The sequence below is a fragment of the Emericellopsis cladophorae genome (genome assembly GCF_022114955.1).
Source record: "Emericellopsis cladophorae strain MUM 19.33 chromosome Unknown NODE_25_length_288687_cov_117_495977, whole genome shotgun sequence".
NCBI lineage: Eukaryota > Fungi > Ascomycota > Sordariomycetes > Hypocreales > Bionectriaceae > Emericellopsis > Emericellopsis cladophorae.
Window position 1 is genome coordinate 170,382 of NW_026250950.1, and position 17,193 is coordinate 187,574.

At 56.1% G+C, this 17,193-nt stretch overlaps 5 protein-coding genes across 5 annotated transcripts; 1 reads left to right on the forward strand and 4 right to left on the reverse strand.

Annotated features, from left to right (window-relative positions):
* Window positions 1–51: 51 nt before the first annotated feature.
* Window positions 52–1,940, reverse strand: J7T54_003255 (Transcriptional regulator-like protein; the record flags this gene model as incomplete). The annotated part of the gene is made up of 4 exons (XM_051506816.1): window positions 52–680; window positions 734–1,008; window positions 1,061–1,851; window positions 1,932–1,940. The coding sequence occupies 4 exons, from the start codon at window positions 1,938–1,940 to the stop codon at window positions 52–54; spliced, it is 1,704 nt and encodes a 567-aa protein (XP_051361944.1).
* Window positions 1,941–2,658: 718 nt separating this feature from the next.
* On the reverse strand, window positions 2,659–4,515 carry J7T54_003256 (5-aminolevulinate synthase-like protein; the record flags this gene model as incomplete). The annotated part of the gene is made up of 1 exon (XM_051506817.1): window positions 2,659–4,515. One exon carries the CDS (start codon window positions 4,513–4,515, stop codon window positions 2,659–2,661), a length of 1,857 nt encoding a protein of 618 aa, XP_051361945.1.
* Window positions 4,516–5,668: 1,153 nt separating this feature from the next.
* J7T54_003257 (DNA repair protein-like protein) lies at window positions 5,669–11,081 on the reverse strand (the record flags this gene model as incomplete). Its single annotated transcript, XM_051506818.1, has 2 exons — window positions 5,669–6,265; window positions 6,381–11,081. 2 exons carry the CDS (start codon window positions 11,079–11,081, stop codon window positions 5,669–5,671), a joined length of 5,298 nt encoding a protein of 1,765 aa, XP_051361946.1.
* Window positions 11,082–11,943: 862 nt separating this feature from the next.
* Window positions 11,944–15,381, forward strand: J7T54_003258 (Glutathione synthetase-like protein; the record flags this gene model as incomplete). Its single annotated transcript, XM_051506819.1, has 3 exons — window positions 11,944–13,053; window positions 13,847–14,094; window positions 14,145–15,381. The coding sequence occupies 3 exons, from the start codon at window positions 11,944–11,946 to the stop codon at window positions 15,379–15,381; spliced, it is 2,595 nt and encodes an 864-aa protein (XP_051361947.1).
* Window positions 15,382–15,731: 350 nt separating this feature from the next.
* On the reverse strand, window positions 15,732–16,225 carry J7T54_003259 (uncharacterized protein; the record flags this gene model as incomplete). The annotated part of the gene is made up of 2 exons (XM_051506820.1): window positions 15,732–15,784; window positions 15,865–16,225. 2 exons carry the CDS (start codon window positions 16,223–16,225, stop codon window positions 15,732–15,734), a joined length of 414 nt encoding a protein of 137 aa, XP_051361948.1.
* Between the last annotated feature and the right edge of the window lie 968 nt (window positions 16,226–17,193).

Consider the following 17,193-nt stretch of genomic DNA (forward strand, 5'->3'; position numbering starts at 1 on the left):
GAAAAGAAAAAAAGGGGAGTAATATTGACCTTGTACATAGACAATCCCAACCTAGAAACCCATCTGCAGACCGTCGAAATTCTCCATGTGAGGCATGGCATCCCCCCAAACCGCCCCCGACTGCCCCATCATGGCCCTCCAGAACCCATCGCCCAGTCCGCCCGCCGTCAGCCCGCCGTCGTCCACAGCGGCGCTGCCCATCCTGTAGTCCTCGGCCGCGCGCCTCATCTCCTCACGCACGTGAACGCTCATCCTCTGACAGAGCCGCAGCAGGCCCGTGAACGGATCGGCGCGCCCATCGCTGCGCGCCGCCACGCTGAACACGCCCGTCCGCCGCCTCTCCACCACCAGGGAGAGGTGCTCGATCGCGGCGTCCATAATGGCCCCGAACCGCAGCTCCTGCTCAATCTGCTCCAGGTTCCAGCCCGGCAGGCGCAGCGTGCTGAGCCGGATCCCGACGATGAGTGCGTACGACACGTCCGAGCCCGAGAGGCAGAGGAACTGCGGGTTGTCGAGGTCGGTCCACTCCTGGACGCGGCCGTCGAACAACTTGCGCAGCGCGCGCAGGCAGGTCCACAGGAGGTTGAGACGGTCCGTCATGGGCGTGGCCAGGTGCAGGTCGGAAATGGCCCATTCGGTGAGGAGGATCTGGGCGATGCAGATGTGGGCTTCCAGCATGGCTGTTCACGTATCAGGCACCACTCAAAACCTGGGGAGAGTCAGGGATACCTACGGAATGTCTCGAGGTCGGAGCCAAAGGACTGTCGAAGGCTGTTGATCTGGTCCTGGAACGACCGCACGACCATGGTCATGGGCAGCTGCATCGGTTGCTGGCCCGGCTCCACAAACACCGTCAGCGAGATGGACTGCGCAAGCTGCTGGATGCGCACGAGCTTGACGAGCAGCGCGTCCGACTCGAATTGCTGGGCCTCCTCGAGGATCGTGCAGCACTGGTCCAGCTGGCTCGTATTCATCAGCACCTCGGTCCTCTTGTTGGTCGTAAAGACCCTTTCGTCCAGTCGTCAGCAGGGGAGTCGTCACGAGAGTGGAAGACACTTACAGCGTGTTGAGATAGTAGACGCCAGCATAAGCCCGGAGGGCATCGAGGTCCCTCTCCCCATCCGCGCCCACCGCCTTGCCGCTCAGCTCCAGCCCAAGCGCCACACTCCTCAGTAGGAACAGCAGGTTGGTCAGCCTCGAGCTGCCGAGCGCGTGGTGGAACCAGGCCACGAGCAGCTGCATGCCCCTGAGCAGATCCAGGCTCCTCTCGCCCTCAACCATGGTCCTCCGCCCAATCTCCGCCAGCAGCTCCTCGCCCACGCGCCCGTGCCGGACGCCGTCCATGAACGTGCCGACCATCATAATCGCCTTCCACAGAAAGTGATGCTTCGTCTTGAGCTCCGCCGCGCGCAGGTTGCTCGGGACCTTGACAAAGGGGAAGAGTGGCTCCGCGGATCTTCGATACTTGGCCAGCAGACACTCGGCCTCGGGCTCGGGCGGCCATAGTGAGATCCAGGGCTGGTTCGGACACGGATTGTTGCACAGCGTGTCGTTGGAGGGCCACGGTGTCGTCGACGTGAAGGGCGGGAAGATGTGACTGATGAATCCTGCGTCCAGACAGTGTGGAGGCTCCTTTTTCGGTTGGACGTCTGTAGACATAGTTGGGTCCGGCGTCGCATGATGAGACTGAGAGTCGCTGGCACCGTTGATGCTGAGTATGGGCGTGCTCTTGTCTACCTTGGTGACTTTGGAGGTTTCCAGCTCCTCGAGACGCCGTTGTAAATCTTGTATCTGAGACCGCTTGGCAACTTTCTTAGGGCGAGGCGGTGCCGGCGTCCTGGATATGCACGTCTTTCGAAGCCTGTCACATCTGCAAGGGTGTAAGTTGGTAGGAGTCTACGTGTGTCTGATGCCTTGAGAGCATGGCATACCTCTCGCATTTCTCACAGTTCTCTTTGACTATGCATCTTGCCTTAGCCTTTGCACACACGGTACAAGCCAAGGGGCGTCGCTCTCCTGGCTTTAACATGGCGCACGGAGAAGGTGGTAGAGATATGTAGGGTAGGCCAAGAAGCGAGAGTCGTCAGTAACGTCCCGACTGTACTTGGGAAACCAGCCACGTTCCCAGCTGCACGTGAAAGCCTCAAAAAATAAAATAAGATCAAAACGTACTTCAAATGCAAAGTGACAGGTTCACGATAAACTGGCCCATTATGACGGACGACCGCCGCGGGCATCAGTCCCATGATTCGGTGTCCGCGGACCCGGACGGGCAACGCCCGCAGTCATGCCGATCCCGTCGGCATCCCGGAAAATCTGTCCTGGCGGACCGACGTGGCCAGGGTTCATGTCAGACAGGCACTAGGCCACTAGCAAACTTGATTCAGCAAGGATAATCCGGAAGCCGATCCTCTCGCCCTACAGAGTACCCTCTCGAATTTCAGTCACCAGACAATAGGCAACCAATAGGTGTTCAAAGGCCGCCATTGCGCCAATCAATAGTGTAAATTGGGCCCAAGAAAACAAAAAAAGGCACAAGCTATCATACGAGGGCTAGAACCAGCCCTAGATCGAATGGAACGGTGGCTCGCTACAACAGAAAACCAATGCCAGATGCCAGAGGCATAGTGAGCGAGCAACATAGTCTTAGGCTTAGGCTTAGGCTGCGGCTGCGGCTGCGACCGAGCGACCAGCACCCGCCTCGCGCTCCAGCAGGGTCTCGGTCAGGGACGCCTTGCTGGATTGTCCTACCGTAGCCAAAATCTCCTTAGCCGCCTGCTCAATGCCCAGCTGCTTGTTCGTCCAGAGCGGCTGGACCTCCGCATTATCCTGCTCACCAACACCGATGAAGCCGCCCTCAGCCGCCCAGTCAGACGTGCGCTTGATGCCGAGGCGTGTCCAGATCTCGTCGACAGCCTGGACCAGCTCCTCGCGGAGCTCCTTGCCGTGGCCCGGGGTGGGCGTGATGCGCAGGCGCTCCTGGCCGACGGGGACGGTCGGGTAGTTGATGGACTGGACATAGATCTGGTAGTCGTTGAGGAGCATGTCGGAGGCCGCCTTAGCCAGCTCGGCGTTGCCGACCAGCAGGGGCACAATGTGCGAAGGGTTGGGGATGACGGGGATGTCGCGGGCGTTCATCTCCTCCTTGACCGCACGCGTATGCAGCTGCTGCAGCCTCCGGTCACCGTCGTGCTCCATCTGGTACTCAATCGACGCCCTGGCGCCCGCCATGGTCGCCGGGGGAAGCGAGGTCGTGAAGATGAACCCAGGAGCCAGCGAGCGGATCATGTCGACCAGCTTGGCGCTGCCCGCAATGTAGCCGCCCACACAGCCATATGCCTTGCCCAGCGTGCCCGTGATGATGTCGATGCGATCCATGATGGTGCCCCGGGGCATGCCCTCCTTGTGCGCCTCCCAGTCCAGGTGCTCAGCCACGCCAGCACCGCTCGGCCCGTACATGCCCACGGCATGCACTTCATCGAGAAAGGTGATGGCGCCGTACTTGTCCGCCAGGTCGCAAATCTCCTCAATCGGTCCAATGGAACCACACATGCTGTAGACAGATTCAAAGGCAATGATCTTGGGCACGTGCAGCGGCAGCGCAGCCAGCTTGGCCTCCAGATCCGCCACGTCATTGTGCTTGAAGACGACCTTCTTGGTGCCAGAGTGCCGGATGCCCTGGATCATGGAGGCGTGGTTCAGGCTATCCGACAAAATGACGCAGTCGGGCATCTTGCTGCCCAGGGTGGCCAACGTCGCGTCGTTGGCCACGTAGCACGAGCTGAACACTAGCGCCGCATCTTTGGCGTGGAGCTGGGCCAGTGTGCCCTCCAACTCCACCGCATGCCTGTTGTGTCCGGAAATGTTCCTCGTCCCGCCCGCACCCGCGCCGTACTCCTCGAGCGTCTCGTGCATCTTATTGAGCACGCGGCTGTTGCGACCCATGCCGAGGTAGTCATTGGCGCACCAGACGGTGACGCGATCCTCCTTGTTGGACATGTGGGCGCGAGGAAAGTCCTTGGCCAGGCGGTTGATGTTGTTGAAGTAGCGGTACGACTTGTCCTTGTGCTTCTTGTCGAGTTCGGCGGTGTAAAAGGACTCGTAGTTGAACTTGGCGGCCGCACGTGCGTCGGCGAGCGGCGAGTTCGTCTTGCTGGGCGGGTACATGCCAGAGACGGGGCCCTCGACGGCGCGGGCCTTCTGGCCACGGCTGGTGTGCATCTTGGCCTTGCCGTGGGCGCTGGCCGAAGACGACTTGGCCTGGTTGGAGAACGCACGGAGGCTGGCGGCGGCGCCATACTTGGACGACTGCACAGCCATGGCCTTCCCCATGACCGGGCAGCGACCGGCGAGGAGCGTCAGCTTGGACATGGTGCCGCCACAGGGCGACGCCTTGGGGCTGGGACTCGGGGGCGCGGTCGGGCGAGCAGATGTCGAGAGGGCTCGCAGGGTTGCGGGGGAGGCCGTCTTGAGGAACGGGCACATGGCCTTGCTCTGGCGGAGGACGCTATCCATGGCCAGGATAAATGATCGCAGTCGTTGAGGGTGTCTATTCGAGTCGTCGCGGTGGGTGTGTTTCTGAGATGTCTTGTGGAGGAGGGGAAAAGGGAAAAATGGAAGGAAAGACGGAGGAGGCTAGTGGATGAGGGTGGTCGGTGGCCAGGAAGGAGAATCCCGAGCAAGTTCCAATTTTCTAGCCGATTTGGGATTGTGGAATTCGAGATACCGCCTTTCCGCTTCTCGACAATGACCACTAATTAGGGGCAAGTCCGTATCATGTCCGGCTGGCAAAATTGATCAATTGATCATTGATTGATTGATTGATTGATTGATGGAATTCCCCCCTTCGCTCCACCCACCGCCGAGGTCGTCGACGCCTTCAATTCTTCTTACCTTTGGCCAGCCTGTGATTGGACGCTGACTACGCGGCGACTCCGCATTCTTCCATCCCTCGTGCTCGATGATCAATCAATCAGCACATCATGACTTTCCCACACTGTAGCGACACACACAATTAGGACATACAATGGTCATGTCATGCATGTACTCAACACTTCGAGGTAACTTGGTTGTATTGCGAACGATTCTAGTAGAAACTGATTCTCCTGCGCAAATCATCCCACGATGCTCGTTGCCTGTTTACGACGTACTATATTTGCTCTTGAAAAGGCTGACAACTGAAACCCCAATGCAACATGCACTGAACCATCCTTGGTTAGCCCCATCCATGGTCGTCCGAGTCAATGCACATGGAAGACTCCGTAAAAATGACCACGCCAGCAAATAGGGTATCTCGAATCCTCACGCCCAACGCCGAAATCGCAATGACATTGTCATCCCCTCTTCTTACTTTATTCCATCGTCTTGATGCTCATCACTCGTCATCTGCCCTGACCGGTCCTGTCGCTGTGCCCGCTTGCTGGACTGGCCCTTGAGTCAACCGACCGCTGTCGTGATGTATGCCGTTCCTGTTCTCTTAGTGATGCATGCGCCCAAGCAGGCAGTCGTGTATAGCCATCGCCCCGCGTTTGACGACTCTTCGACATCTCTGCGAGAACTGCGGAATCCTCTTTTCTAGTCCTCGACGAGTCCCCGGATGTTGAATGGCGTTGTAGTTCCTGTAGAACGGGTTAGTCGTTGCCACTCCGACAATGTCCTGGCAGGGCATTCATACTGCTGGATCCTTGTTCTTTGTCTTCAGATTGCACTGAGTCATAAAGCTCTGGTGACTCAGTCGCTCCAGCGAGTCGACACGACTTTGCAACACTTTGCGCCCCGCGCTAGCCACATATTTGGGTGTTAAGAGCCCGTATGCCATTGCGGTTGTGAAGCGTTCGTTATCCAGCAACTCCGTCAACAACTTCCACTGCACTTTGTCCGGCAAGAACCCAGCCCCTCTAGCTTCCAGCACTTGCTGGATCGACCTTGCGAGGGACCTTGCGCGATGCTGTATGCCGCCATGGGCAAGTCCAGGTATGCCGGGGATAGCCTCAAGGCGTTCTGTTAGTTTCTGTTGGAATATGGCGTCGAGTGGCTGTGATTGACTGCTGCCCAAAGTGAACGCTGGCGCTGGTACGCTCGCCGGGCTGGCGGGAGGAGCTTGAGCTGGGGCTGCTGATGCGCTTGTGGCTGGCCCAGGCGAGTGCGTGCTGCTCATGACCTCCGACTGTCGACCAAAATAGGTGTTTGCCCCAACCATGGGCATGGGCGGAGGTGGGACGTTGGCAACCGCAACCACAGGGGAAGCATCGTCTGTGCCCGAGGACTGGCATTCGCATTAGAATAATCCTGTAGCAGGGGGTGGACATGGTGGTCTGTAGTATAGAAAAGCCAGGAAGGGCAATGTAGAGGTTAACAAAGGGGAGATGGTGGCTCTATACCTTACCGGGCACGCCAGAGTTGGACTCTCGAGGTGCCGGTCCAGACTCAGCTGCTGCTGGCGCGTGTTCACGGCGCGGGCCGTCTGCTGAAGCAACACCAACACCGAAGTTGTGTGCCATTGTCGTCGGGCCGTTCAGGCCAGGTATATGATGCGGCGGTCTCGTAGTGCTATATGGCTGAGTCGGCGGTGGAATTGGTGTCATCTTTCCACCATTCTGAGTTGGGTGCTGACATTGTTGCGCCAGGTGGGCTTGCTGCTCTGCCATCAATTTTGCATGCTCAGGCGGGTCAGTGCGTCGAAGGTGATCGAGCCGGACAGCCTCTTCCGCTTCCTTTCGCTCTTCTAAAGTCAAGGTAGCGTCAATGTCTTCCTCTTCAAATGTATCAGTCGACACTAGTTTGCTGATTTGAAGCTGCTGAGGCTCCGGCCTAGTGGTCCTAGGGGGTTCTCGGATTAGAATGTCGAGGATCTGGTCCTTGCCTATAAAGGCTTCTAGATTTGGGGCCCGTGTCTCGTTATTTGGGTGCTGAATATGCATCAGGTATTTGCCATGCCTTTGGCCCCAGGATATAGGATTCTTCTGGTCGACAACGCGGGTGGCCAATTGACCTTTGAAGACGGCCTGGTTGTGGAGCTCTTGTTCAATCGTACCGGCGACCATGAGATAGTACACAAACACATGCTTCCGCTGGCCAAGACGATATGCTCGTCCAACTGCTTGCTGGTCATCGGCCGGATTCCACTGTGAGTCGAATATAACCACGCGATTGGCTCCTTGTATGTTAAGGCCAACACCGCCTGCCTTGGTCGAGATGAGATATACGTCCTGCTGACCTTCGTTGAACGCTCTTGTTTGGTGTTGGCGTTCGTTGATCTTGCTGCCGCCGTCTAGCCGACAGAAGCGACGATCTTGCGTCTCCATAATCTTCTGCAGATAGTCCAGAGTAGGAAGGCTTTGGCTGAAAACCAAGACCTTGTCGCCGATGGCCCGGGAAACATCCAGAATTCGACAGAGGTATAACACCTTGGCCGAATATGAAGGGTCCTGGATCGTTGAGTTGGTATGTGGGTTTGTCAGGCGATTTGCTTCGTCGATGATTCCTGTAGGGAACGTTGAGGCCTTGTTTGCAGTACCTGTAGCGATTTCTTGCATCACCTGTCTGACTTTGGACCCGAAACAGACCGGGTGATTGCACAGAAGCACCAGATCTTTGGCCGCCGTCAAGGCCGCGCCTGATCTACCCGCACCACCGTCGTGCATGGCGTTGATATACAGCGTGTATAGGTCGCACTGTAGCTTAGTGGGGGGCACCGATATAACGAACTCTGACTTTGGAGGTAGGTCATGAGAGAGCACTTTGATAGTGGCTCGATGCACTTTAGGCGCTACTGTTGTCTTCAAAGCGTGTAACTTTCGAAGCGCCAGCCTCTTGTCGCTAGCAACACTGTCGCGCGCTAGCCCATTCTCGATCTCGCGGACGTAGATCTCCTTGAACTCCTCCAAGGGACCCAGGAAATTTGGTGCAACCCAATGGATCATCGAGTAGTACTCTATCGTGTTGTTGCTCAGCGGCGAGCCAGTCAAGGCGATGCGACCAGAAGTGTGGAATTGAGAACAAAGGCTGTTCAACACTCCGTTCTGTGCCTTGAGCTTGTGTGCCTCGTCAGCCACAACGATCTTTGGCGTTTCCAGCAGTAGCGCGGCAAGCTCTTCGTACTGTAGCCTGCCCTCATCGTCGGTTTTATCCTTGCGGAAAAAGGCTTTGAACATGTCATACCCAAGAACCAGCACTCCACCGTCTGCTGCCCACTCTCGGAGGATGTCTTCACGCATAAAAGGCGTAGCCGCTGAGTCCAGTGACACCAGCGGGCCCAAAGAGTCTTCCGGAGCCCATTTACATAACTCATCCATCCAATTGTTGACAAGTCCTGCGGGACATAGGATCAACGTTTGGGAGTTGCGCAAATCCTCTGGTATCTGCGTCGCAGTCTTGGCATCGCGAGAAGCTTGAGCAAGGGCTACAAGGAATGTGATCACCTGCATTGTCTTGCCCAAGCCCATCGTGTGCGCTAGTAGGCAGCCTTGGCGAAGTGTTGGGGGCAGCACGATCTGGTTCCATAAGAAACGGACACCATCAATTTGATGCTCCTTGATCGAATGCGCAATGTCTTCGTTAACATACACCAGCTCTTGCTCGTCATCTTTGCTTTCGTTTATGATGATACGAGTATCTCCATGAATTGACGAGCCCAGGCCTTCAAGCTGAGACCTGAGCCTTTGGCGACGAGCCTCTTGCTCTTTGATCCTCTCTTTCGCAAGCTGGCGCAGCGTGAGGGCGTCTCTGTTCTGCACGACTTCCTTTGTCTGCTTCTTCCGCTTCTGAGGCGAGCCGTATTCCTCAAGTTCCTTGTCAGCCGGAATCTCCTCGTCGCTATCGGGGATATTATCATGGCCTCGATAGATTTGGTCGGCCGTGGGGAATATGGACTCTTTGTTCCTCAGCCACTGACAGAAGAGTGAGAACCCTTCCTTATTGGAGCGTATCTTATGCATCGTGTTATTTGTCGGCGGCATCAAGCGTTTCTCGGCCTGTACCCTGCACCGAAGGTGCGTAAGAAACAATCGTGCAATGTCAAAACATAGCAGCTCTTTTTCGGTCCAAGTGCCCACCGTTCCATAGTCTTGTGGTGGTTCGTTCAGAAAACCTGTGACGTACGTCTTCCACACCTTCAAAGGCGAACAAGTCTGCACGGCGACAAAGACGGCTTTGCGCCGGTTGAAAGTCATTTTAGCCAAAACCCATAAGACAAGTCTCCAGCGGTCATTCTGATTCGACCAGAACTTGGCATCATGCGCGGTGATTAGGCTGAGGCTGCTGAGACTTTTGAGCGATGGCCCGTTGACTGCATCCGTCGTGGAGGCCTCTGTAGGTTGCGAGTCCGGCTCTAACGTCAAATCTATGACCGGGACGGAGTGCTGGGACGGAGGCGCCGTGGGAGACGGAGGGTGTCGAGTTCTGACAGGCGTTGTTGAATCCGCTCTCAACCTCTGAGAATCATCGTCGCTGCTCTGTGTGGCACCGCCATCTCCATTAGTAGCTTCTGGGGCGTGAGGCGTTTGTCCGCTGGCGGCGTCGCTAGAGGGGTCAGCGGCTGCATCGGAGATATCCATGGGAGCAGGGTCCTCGTCATGAACGATGAAATCAGTGTCATCTTCTTCGTCGCTGCTGGTCAGGACTTCCTCCATCGCCGCAGGCCGCTTCTTTGGAGTTAGCGATGGGCGCGCAGGCGCTAGAGGCCTCTCCCTCTCGGGCTCTACCCTGCATTCGATAACATTCAGCTTCCAAGCCTGGTAGAGTCTGTCCTCTACACTCGCCTCCAGAATTAGGGCTTGTGCACGCACTTCGCTTTCGACTTGCCACCCCTCGCGAAGAATGCGCGACGTGTACGCTGCGATACGTTCGTCGAGAGCGCGGATCTCTGAGCGAGATTGCTCGGACATGATATTGCGCTTCCCCTTGCGTGCTTGATTCCAAAGACTCCATGCCTCCCGCTTGAGTTTTGTGGCCTTGCGTGTTTCCCAAAGTCGTGTGAATGCTTCGATCTCTTGGTCGAGGATTTCCTGGACCTTGTGCTGTGGTATTCCGTCGGCCTGCAGCCTGAGCTCTTCAGCCTCGAGCCGTTCATCCTCAATCTCTCGCCTCGTATCATCGTCTAGTTCAGACGGGAGATCGGAAAGAGCCAGAATCATGTCTTTCTCGTCGACGCCGAAGTCTGAGACGACTTCTTCGCCTTCATCGATCCGAACCAAATTTCGAGCATTCTTGATCAGAAGACGTCGCATCACCATTGCAACTGCTATTCGCCGGCCGGGGGGTAACCTTTTCGGTTTCACTGTAAACTCTTCTTCGCTCGACACCTGATCGACGTAGTCCAGTACCAAGCTTGTGACGGGTTCCGAATCTGACGTGAGCATCTCCTGGGTCAAGGCCCCGTCACCGATATACGCCCAAGCGGGGGCACGCTCCCACGGAAGGGCAACAAATTGCTCCGTCACCGTTTGTACGCTGATGTTGGTCGGCTGAACACGGCTTTTCTTGGGCGGTGGTTCGGCAGCATCGGTGACGATATCGTTGTCGTGTGTGGCTGGGCGTTTCAGCTCAAAGGGCGTTGGTAGTAGGCGACGTCCAATGGCAGATGACTGCGAGCCGCCTGAGATGGCCATTTGCCCAATTGCCGGTGTCGCCGAACTCGACACTGTGCCAGGGGTTCGGGCATCTTGACTAATGGGTGACGGTGCTTCCTCAGGCACGTATGGCAATCGATCCTCTTCGATATTTCCATCTTCCTGGTTTGCAATGATCCCAGACACTCGCTCTTGCTTCCGGTCCAGCGAAAATCTCCAGGCCGCAAAAGAAGGACTCTGCAGTCTCAGCTCGTTCACCTTCTCGTTGAAACGCGACTCATCTCGCAGGGTCTTGAAGTCTAGTCGGTTTAGAAGCCTGTCTAGGGAGGTCGTCGATTGAAAAGTCAACAACGTCCTGCCATCCAGTTCTTCTGCCCGAAGCCTGTCTGCAAAGGCGGCCGGATCCTTCGCCCATGGGCAGTTGGCACCGCATAATTCGGCGACGACTTGTTCGACATCCCAAAGGAACGGGTCGTTATCTTCGACTTGTCGCGGTCCAAGCCTCGGCGCCATGATTATTCATCATCCCAGGGACTTGTTCTTTTGGGGCTGAGGTATGTGTCAGCAGTTGCATCGCGCGTCGGTGGGCTGAAGCAGCAGACGTGCCTCATAGCGAAACCAGAAGAACTCACGCCCAGGCGATGTTGGTTGATCGCAGCACAAGCAGGCGCAAGAGCAGGAGTGGTTGTGAAAGGGTCGCGAATTGGTCGTAGAACGAACTTCCCGAGATTGGCAGGTAAGAAGCTCAAGTCGCCCGGAAATATAAGTACATTGGGAGTGAGGTGAAGCGTGGCGGAGTGAGTTGCAGAAAAGCCTGAGCTAAAGTTAGTGGGGCAGAATTTAGAAAGCTAACCTCCCTAATGAAGTATGTGAGGTGAGAGCCTTGTGAGCGCGGATGCGTCATAACACGGCCCGATTTCTTACCAACACTGTCCAAATGAGAACAATGTCAGCGCATGACACTTTATGCCATAGTTCGGAATAGGAAGGTAAGTGCTAGGGTACTCTGTCACCCAGCGAATGCGCAGCACCACAGTGACTGGAAGCAGTGACCCCTCGCCTCCAGCGAGTCCAGTCCAGTCCAGTCTGCCTCAGTCGTACCTCAGGTACCTGCCGACATGGACTCTCGATCCTCGGGCTGGCGCGGCCGGTTGGTCCTTCAGGAAGACACGCCAAGATGACATGGATCTCCAGAGTCCAGGCAGCCTGGCAATTGACATGGAGGCGTGGGATCGAGCACAAGGGCCAGCCGACTTCATCACCTCGCGCATGCCTGAAGAAACACCCTACAATTCACTTGTCCCGACACCACACCTAAGAAGAACTGCACAATTCGCCACCACACTTCAAGACTGTATCACATTAATATCATCCAATGCCTCAAACGTTAGACCTGTCCTCGCGCCTCCTATCCATACAGATCAACAGTGGCCAAAACCCCTTCTCGCCCGGCGACACCATCGCCGGAAATGTAGTCCGCACCAACCCAATCTTGACAATACAGTCCACCGTCAAGATCACCATCCACGGCCGCGCGAAGTCTCACGTGGTCGTTCATCGAGCCAACAGCAGTAGCACCTACCGGGGGCGCTTCCGACTCATCGACCACGTTCGTCGCGCGCAGACGCTCCATAACGGACCGGTGCACATCCCGCCAAGAGGTGGTCCCGAAGAGTGGCCGTTCCTAATCCGCCTCCCAACGCACGTTGACGACGACGTCGCATTCCAACATCAGGACACATTCATTCCACAAAGCAACTCGGAAAGACGCACGCACGCCCTCCCACCGACCTACCACGCCACTACTCCTGATGGCAAGGACAGCTTTGTCGAGTACTACCTCAAGGCGACTTTCAGTGGCTTCGCGCAGGGTCAGTGGCAACATAACGAAGCTATCCTTCCCATCAGGTTGTGTGCGCGGAGCGAGGGACCCCCTCCTGCCGACTGGGGCACCACGCGATACACCACCCGGCGGTCTGTAACAACCCAGAAACTGATACCTGGCATGGAGGACACGCTGCTCTCGACATCGCAGAGGCTGCGAAAGTTTCTTCACACATCCTCTGTACCCGAGCTTTGTTTCCGCGCAGAGATCGACGCACCGGCAAGAGTACAGCTGGAGAACTTTGCCACGATACCGTTGCAGATACGGGTCGTGCCCGAATGGGACCAAACAAGCCAGATCTTGCGAAATGTGCCGCAAAGCATCATGCTCCTTAGAGCAACGCTGAAAATCAAGCAATTCTGCGAAGTCAAGTGCGAGGGCACGCGCAAGACGTACGAGGATGTTTTCTTTGACAAGATCCCCATGCTCCTGAACAGCAGCACCCGGTCAGCAAAACCAATAGAGGTTCCGTTTGGTGAGGACCAATCCAGCCTGGATCTAGGCCAGCTTGCCAATCTTCGCATTGGTTTCAATGGCCTCATGGCACGCCCCATGGCCAACATCAGCATCAGTCCCAGCTTTGTGACATACAACCTCAAGGTAAGACATACGTTAGGTTGGGCTATTGCACTTAGCGTTGGCGGCGAAGAGTGTGTGATTCGAAATAGCAGAGACTTTCCTCTCGTAGTTCTACCACCAAGCGCAAACCCGTGCGATACCAGTGAAGAACCAGGTGGGTCTCCGCCGAGTAGCGACTCGTGGATTCAGCCCCCGAACGAAGAGGCGCCACCACCCTCGTTCGACGAGGTAGTCGAGCAAGACCAGAAGGAGGTGGGGGAAATCCTAACGGCGCTTGAGAATACACGGTGAGGCGTCTGGAACTGGATCGTCTGCACGTTGGGTATGGCGGTTCTGACCGCATTATGGCCCCCAACTCCCCATGATCTCGAGATACCATTGTGTTTTTGAAGCGGAGCGCACCTCATAGAATACCTACATCACACTCTTACAATTCACCTCGAACGAAATAATAGCGTGTCTTCTCGACATGGTATGACCAGATTTAACCAATCGCCTTTGTATAACCAGCTACCGATATAATCACTTACCCGTGTTGTGAGTCTGCGGCACATGATGGCGGCTTACACCATCGCGGCATTATTAAGCGAAGGTGGACTTGCCTCCTCCACCTGCTTGCACGGCGGGCTACCAACAACTCCGCCAGCCTGGAAACATTTCTCAATTCTCATCATCGCGGCACTCCGCGCTGTCTCTTCGTCCTTTGTTATCCTACGCCCCTGCAAATTACCCCGACAAGGCGAGCCTCGCCAGCCGCAGGCATCAACAAATGTCTTCCCTCACCAGCGGGGTGTACCCCCCACCTCTCTCCCAGCCAGAGCAAGCCCACCTCATCACAACAATCAAAGACTGGACCATTGCGAATGGACTGACCATTCGCCCGCCACCAAGCCCCGAAGCAGACCCAAATGCTGTCACCGCCGTCAGCGCGCCGGTCACACTGTTCCCTAGCCCTTTTCCTCGGGTATGCTTTGAGCAGGGCCGGGTCGTGCAGCAAAGCTACAACGAGCTGTACGCCGCTGTGAGCCGCGATGAGAAGTTCATTGAGGACATGGTGAATGAGTGAGTCGTCTGCCTGATGCCAGATACCCCATATACTGAGCAAGCCCCAGAGTGAAGGACGGAGATGACTTCATTGGCCAGCTGTGGAACATCCACCTCAAGGTGAGGGAGGAGGGCTACACGCAGCCACTGTCGCTAGGTCTCTTCAGGTCCGACTACATGGTCCACCAAGATTCCACGTCAGACCCCCCGACACTGCAAGCAAAGCAAGTCGAGTTCAACACCATAGCCTCCTCCTTTGGAGGTCTGTCGCAGCAGACATCGGGGTTGCACAAATTTCTGGCCAGCACAGAGTACCCCCTCCTCGAGAAGAACATCTCCAGCATCCTGCTAGACCTCCCCGAGAACAAGACAACACAAGGGCTCACAGCAGGAATCCAAGCCGCGTACACCGCGTACGGCGACTCGGATCTAGGCCACCCTCGATGCGTTGTCTTCCTGACCCAGGATGGCGAGCGCAACGTGTTTGACCAACGACACTTGGAGTACCAGATCCTCCAGGCGAAGCCCGCCATCCCCGTCTTCAGGCTGCCCTTTTCGGAAGTTCTCCAGCACACCAGCATAGCCGACACACCGAAGCGTCAGCTCCTCTACAAGCTCCCTCGGAACCCAGACAGGGTCTACGAGGTAGCAGTCATCTACCTCCGTGCCGGCTACGGCCCCGGTGACTACCCCGACTCCAAGGGTTGGGAAGCAAGGCTGCACCTCGAGCGGTCCCATGCGATCCGATGCCCGACAGTGTTGACGCAGCTGGCTGGCACAAAGAAGGTGCAGCAGGTCCTGGCAACGCCCGACTTGTCCGTTCTCGCAAAATACATCAACAACAAGACGCCCGCTGCGCAGGAACTATGGAAGACGTTCACCAACATCTACCCCATGGACAACTCGCCCTCGGGCCTCCAAGCTAGGAAGAAGGCCTTGGACCCCAAGGAAGCGGAGAAGTATGTCCTCAAGCCTCAGCGTGAAGGCGGCGGCAACAACATCTACCGTACGTCTATACCGTCCTTCCTCAAGACAGTGCCTGAGGAACACTGGGGGTCCTACATACTCATGGAGCTCATCACGCCTCCGCCCGTCACGAACACCATACTCCGCAATGGGGCGCTCGAAGCAGGCGGTGTGATCTGCGAGCTGGGCGTCTATGGCACATGTCTCTGGGACCAGAACAGCGGCGAGGTGAAGCACAATAAGCAGGCAGGATACCTGCTCAGGACAAAGGGCGACAAGAGCGAGGAGGGAGGTGTCGCAGCTGGCTACGGTTGCATGGATAGCGTATCACTTGTCTAGAGATGAAGTATAAAGGAACGAAGTAAAACTCATGCTCAGAAAAGAAGAGGACTGCGATAGCACATGAAGATGATGCCTTTTGGCGCTGTGGGCTTGTACAAACAGCCTGACTCACAACATGAGGGCACAGCAGACCAACTCCAATAGTCGAACTTGTAGTCCTTCCTGGTTTAGGCGAGGGTGTGCTGGCAAGCTGACGGAATGCTGTGTAAAGTCTCAATTATGGTATCAATGCCCCGCTTCCTCCACGCAGTAATAGTACAGACATCCTATCAACAAGGGAAAACCCGTCTTCCAGAGATAGCGGAGATGTGGTCATGACAAATGTCTTATTGTTGTATGTATTCCCATTACTGAGACTCCTCAGGGAGCTGGTGAGGGCGCTTGAGCACATCAATAGAGCCTATTCATCTGCGTTAGTCTACTAGCCAACCCGGAGCCGACGTCGTCGTCACGCTCCCCACGGCATCGGACCACACTTACGTTGCAAAATGTTCAGGCTGCTCCTTGTCTTGCCGCTCTCGGCATCCTCGTAGGTGCTCATGCTCGCGTCACCCTCGACAAAGACCATGCAACCCTTGGGGAGCGCAAGGAGGTAGTCCCGCGAGGGACCCTCGGCAAAGCTCGCCACACGGAACCACGACGTCTGACGGTTGTTCTTGGAGCCCGAGTTGGAGGCGACGGCGTAGCGGATGATCTCACGACCGGAGGAAGTCTCCTGTAGCTCGGGGGTGTCGGCCAGGTTGCCAATGATGGAGATCTTGGCGACGGGGCGAGGGGCGGTGGTGCTGAAGGCACGGCGGGCGCCGAGGGCGGCGTTGCGACGGAAGAGAGAGGCAGACATCTCGAATGTGTTGATGGTCTATTGAAAGCCGAAAGTCGAAAGTCGAAATTGGTGGCGTGTGGTGTCTATTGAAGCTGGTGGTGATGGAGAGGAGGGATGTTTGCCTGGCGCGTTTGCGACGCGGTATCCCGCTAAAGTGATACGAGCTGGGGGTCGTGAAAGCAAGGGGTATAATTGGATCATGAGAGAGACTTGATTGGTCTAGGAGGAGAGAGTGGGGGGATGCTGTCAATGCAAGGACGCTTCAGGTCTGTGCTCTCGGTAGATGCATAGCCGCGTTTGACGCTGCAGGTGCCGGTATAGAATGGTCTATGCGCCTAAGCGATTCCTGGCGTGAGTCCATCGAGGACGACGATGGTCATGGCCATGAACGAGACGTCACCCCAAACTGCGCATCCCAACCTCTTTACAGAAGGCATTACCTGTTAGTACAAGGGCCGAAATGAATCACCACCCGAGCAACAAATGACATTTGGCGCGTGATGCCGGCAGATATCCAAGGATGCACCAGCCTGCATCCGCGGGCGTCAACGCGGCTAAGCTCAAGATGTCGTCTCATCGTAGCCTAGAACTGCCCGCATTTTAAACAGGTCAGAAAGCAGCTGCACCGGCCTGCGTCCCATGTTACATGCGGCCCACCTTGGAGAGGCGCCGCTGGGATTCGGGAGTTGAGGCTGATCCACCTGTCCTGGCTCGAAGCGGGTGTGAATACCTCCTCTCAATAAGCGAAACGACCTTCTATAGAGCAAACTATCTCGTCACAATGCTCAATACCCAAATCAGCCATCGCTTTTCATCTATTCTAAGGTGTGCTTTTGTAGGACGTTCAATCAAATCTTTCTTTGCGAGAAGCCCGAATTCCACTCTGTTGGTTTCAGGGAGTGGCCTATTGACTGAACATCTTCAATAAGCTTGTTCACAGCTCACTCAATAAAATGGAACGCTACAGATCTTGGTCAGAGCCTTCT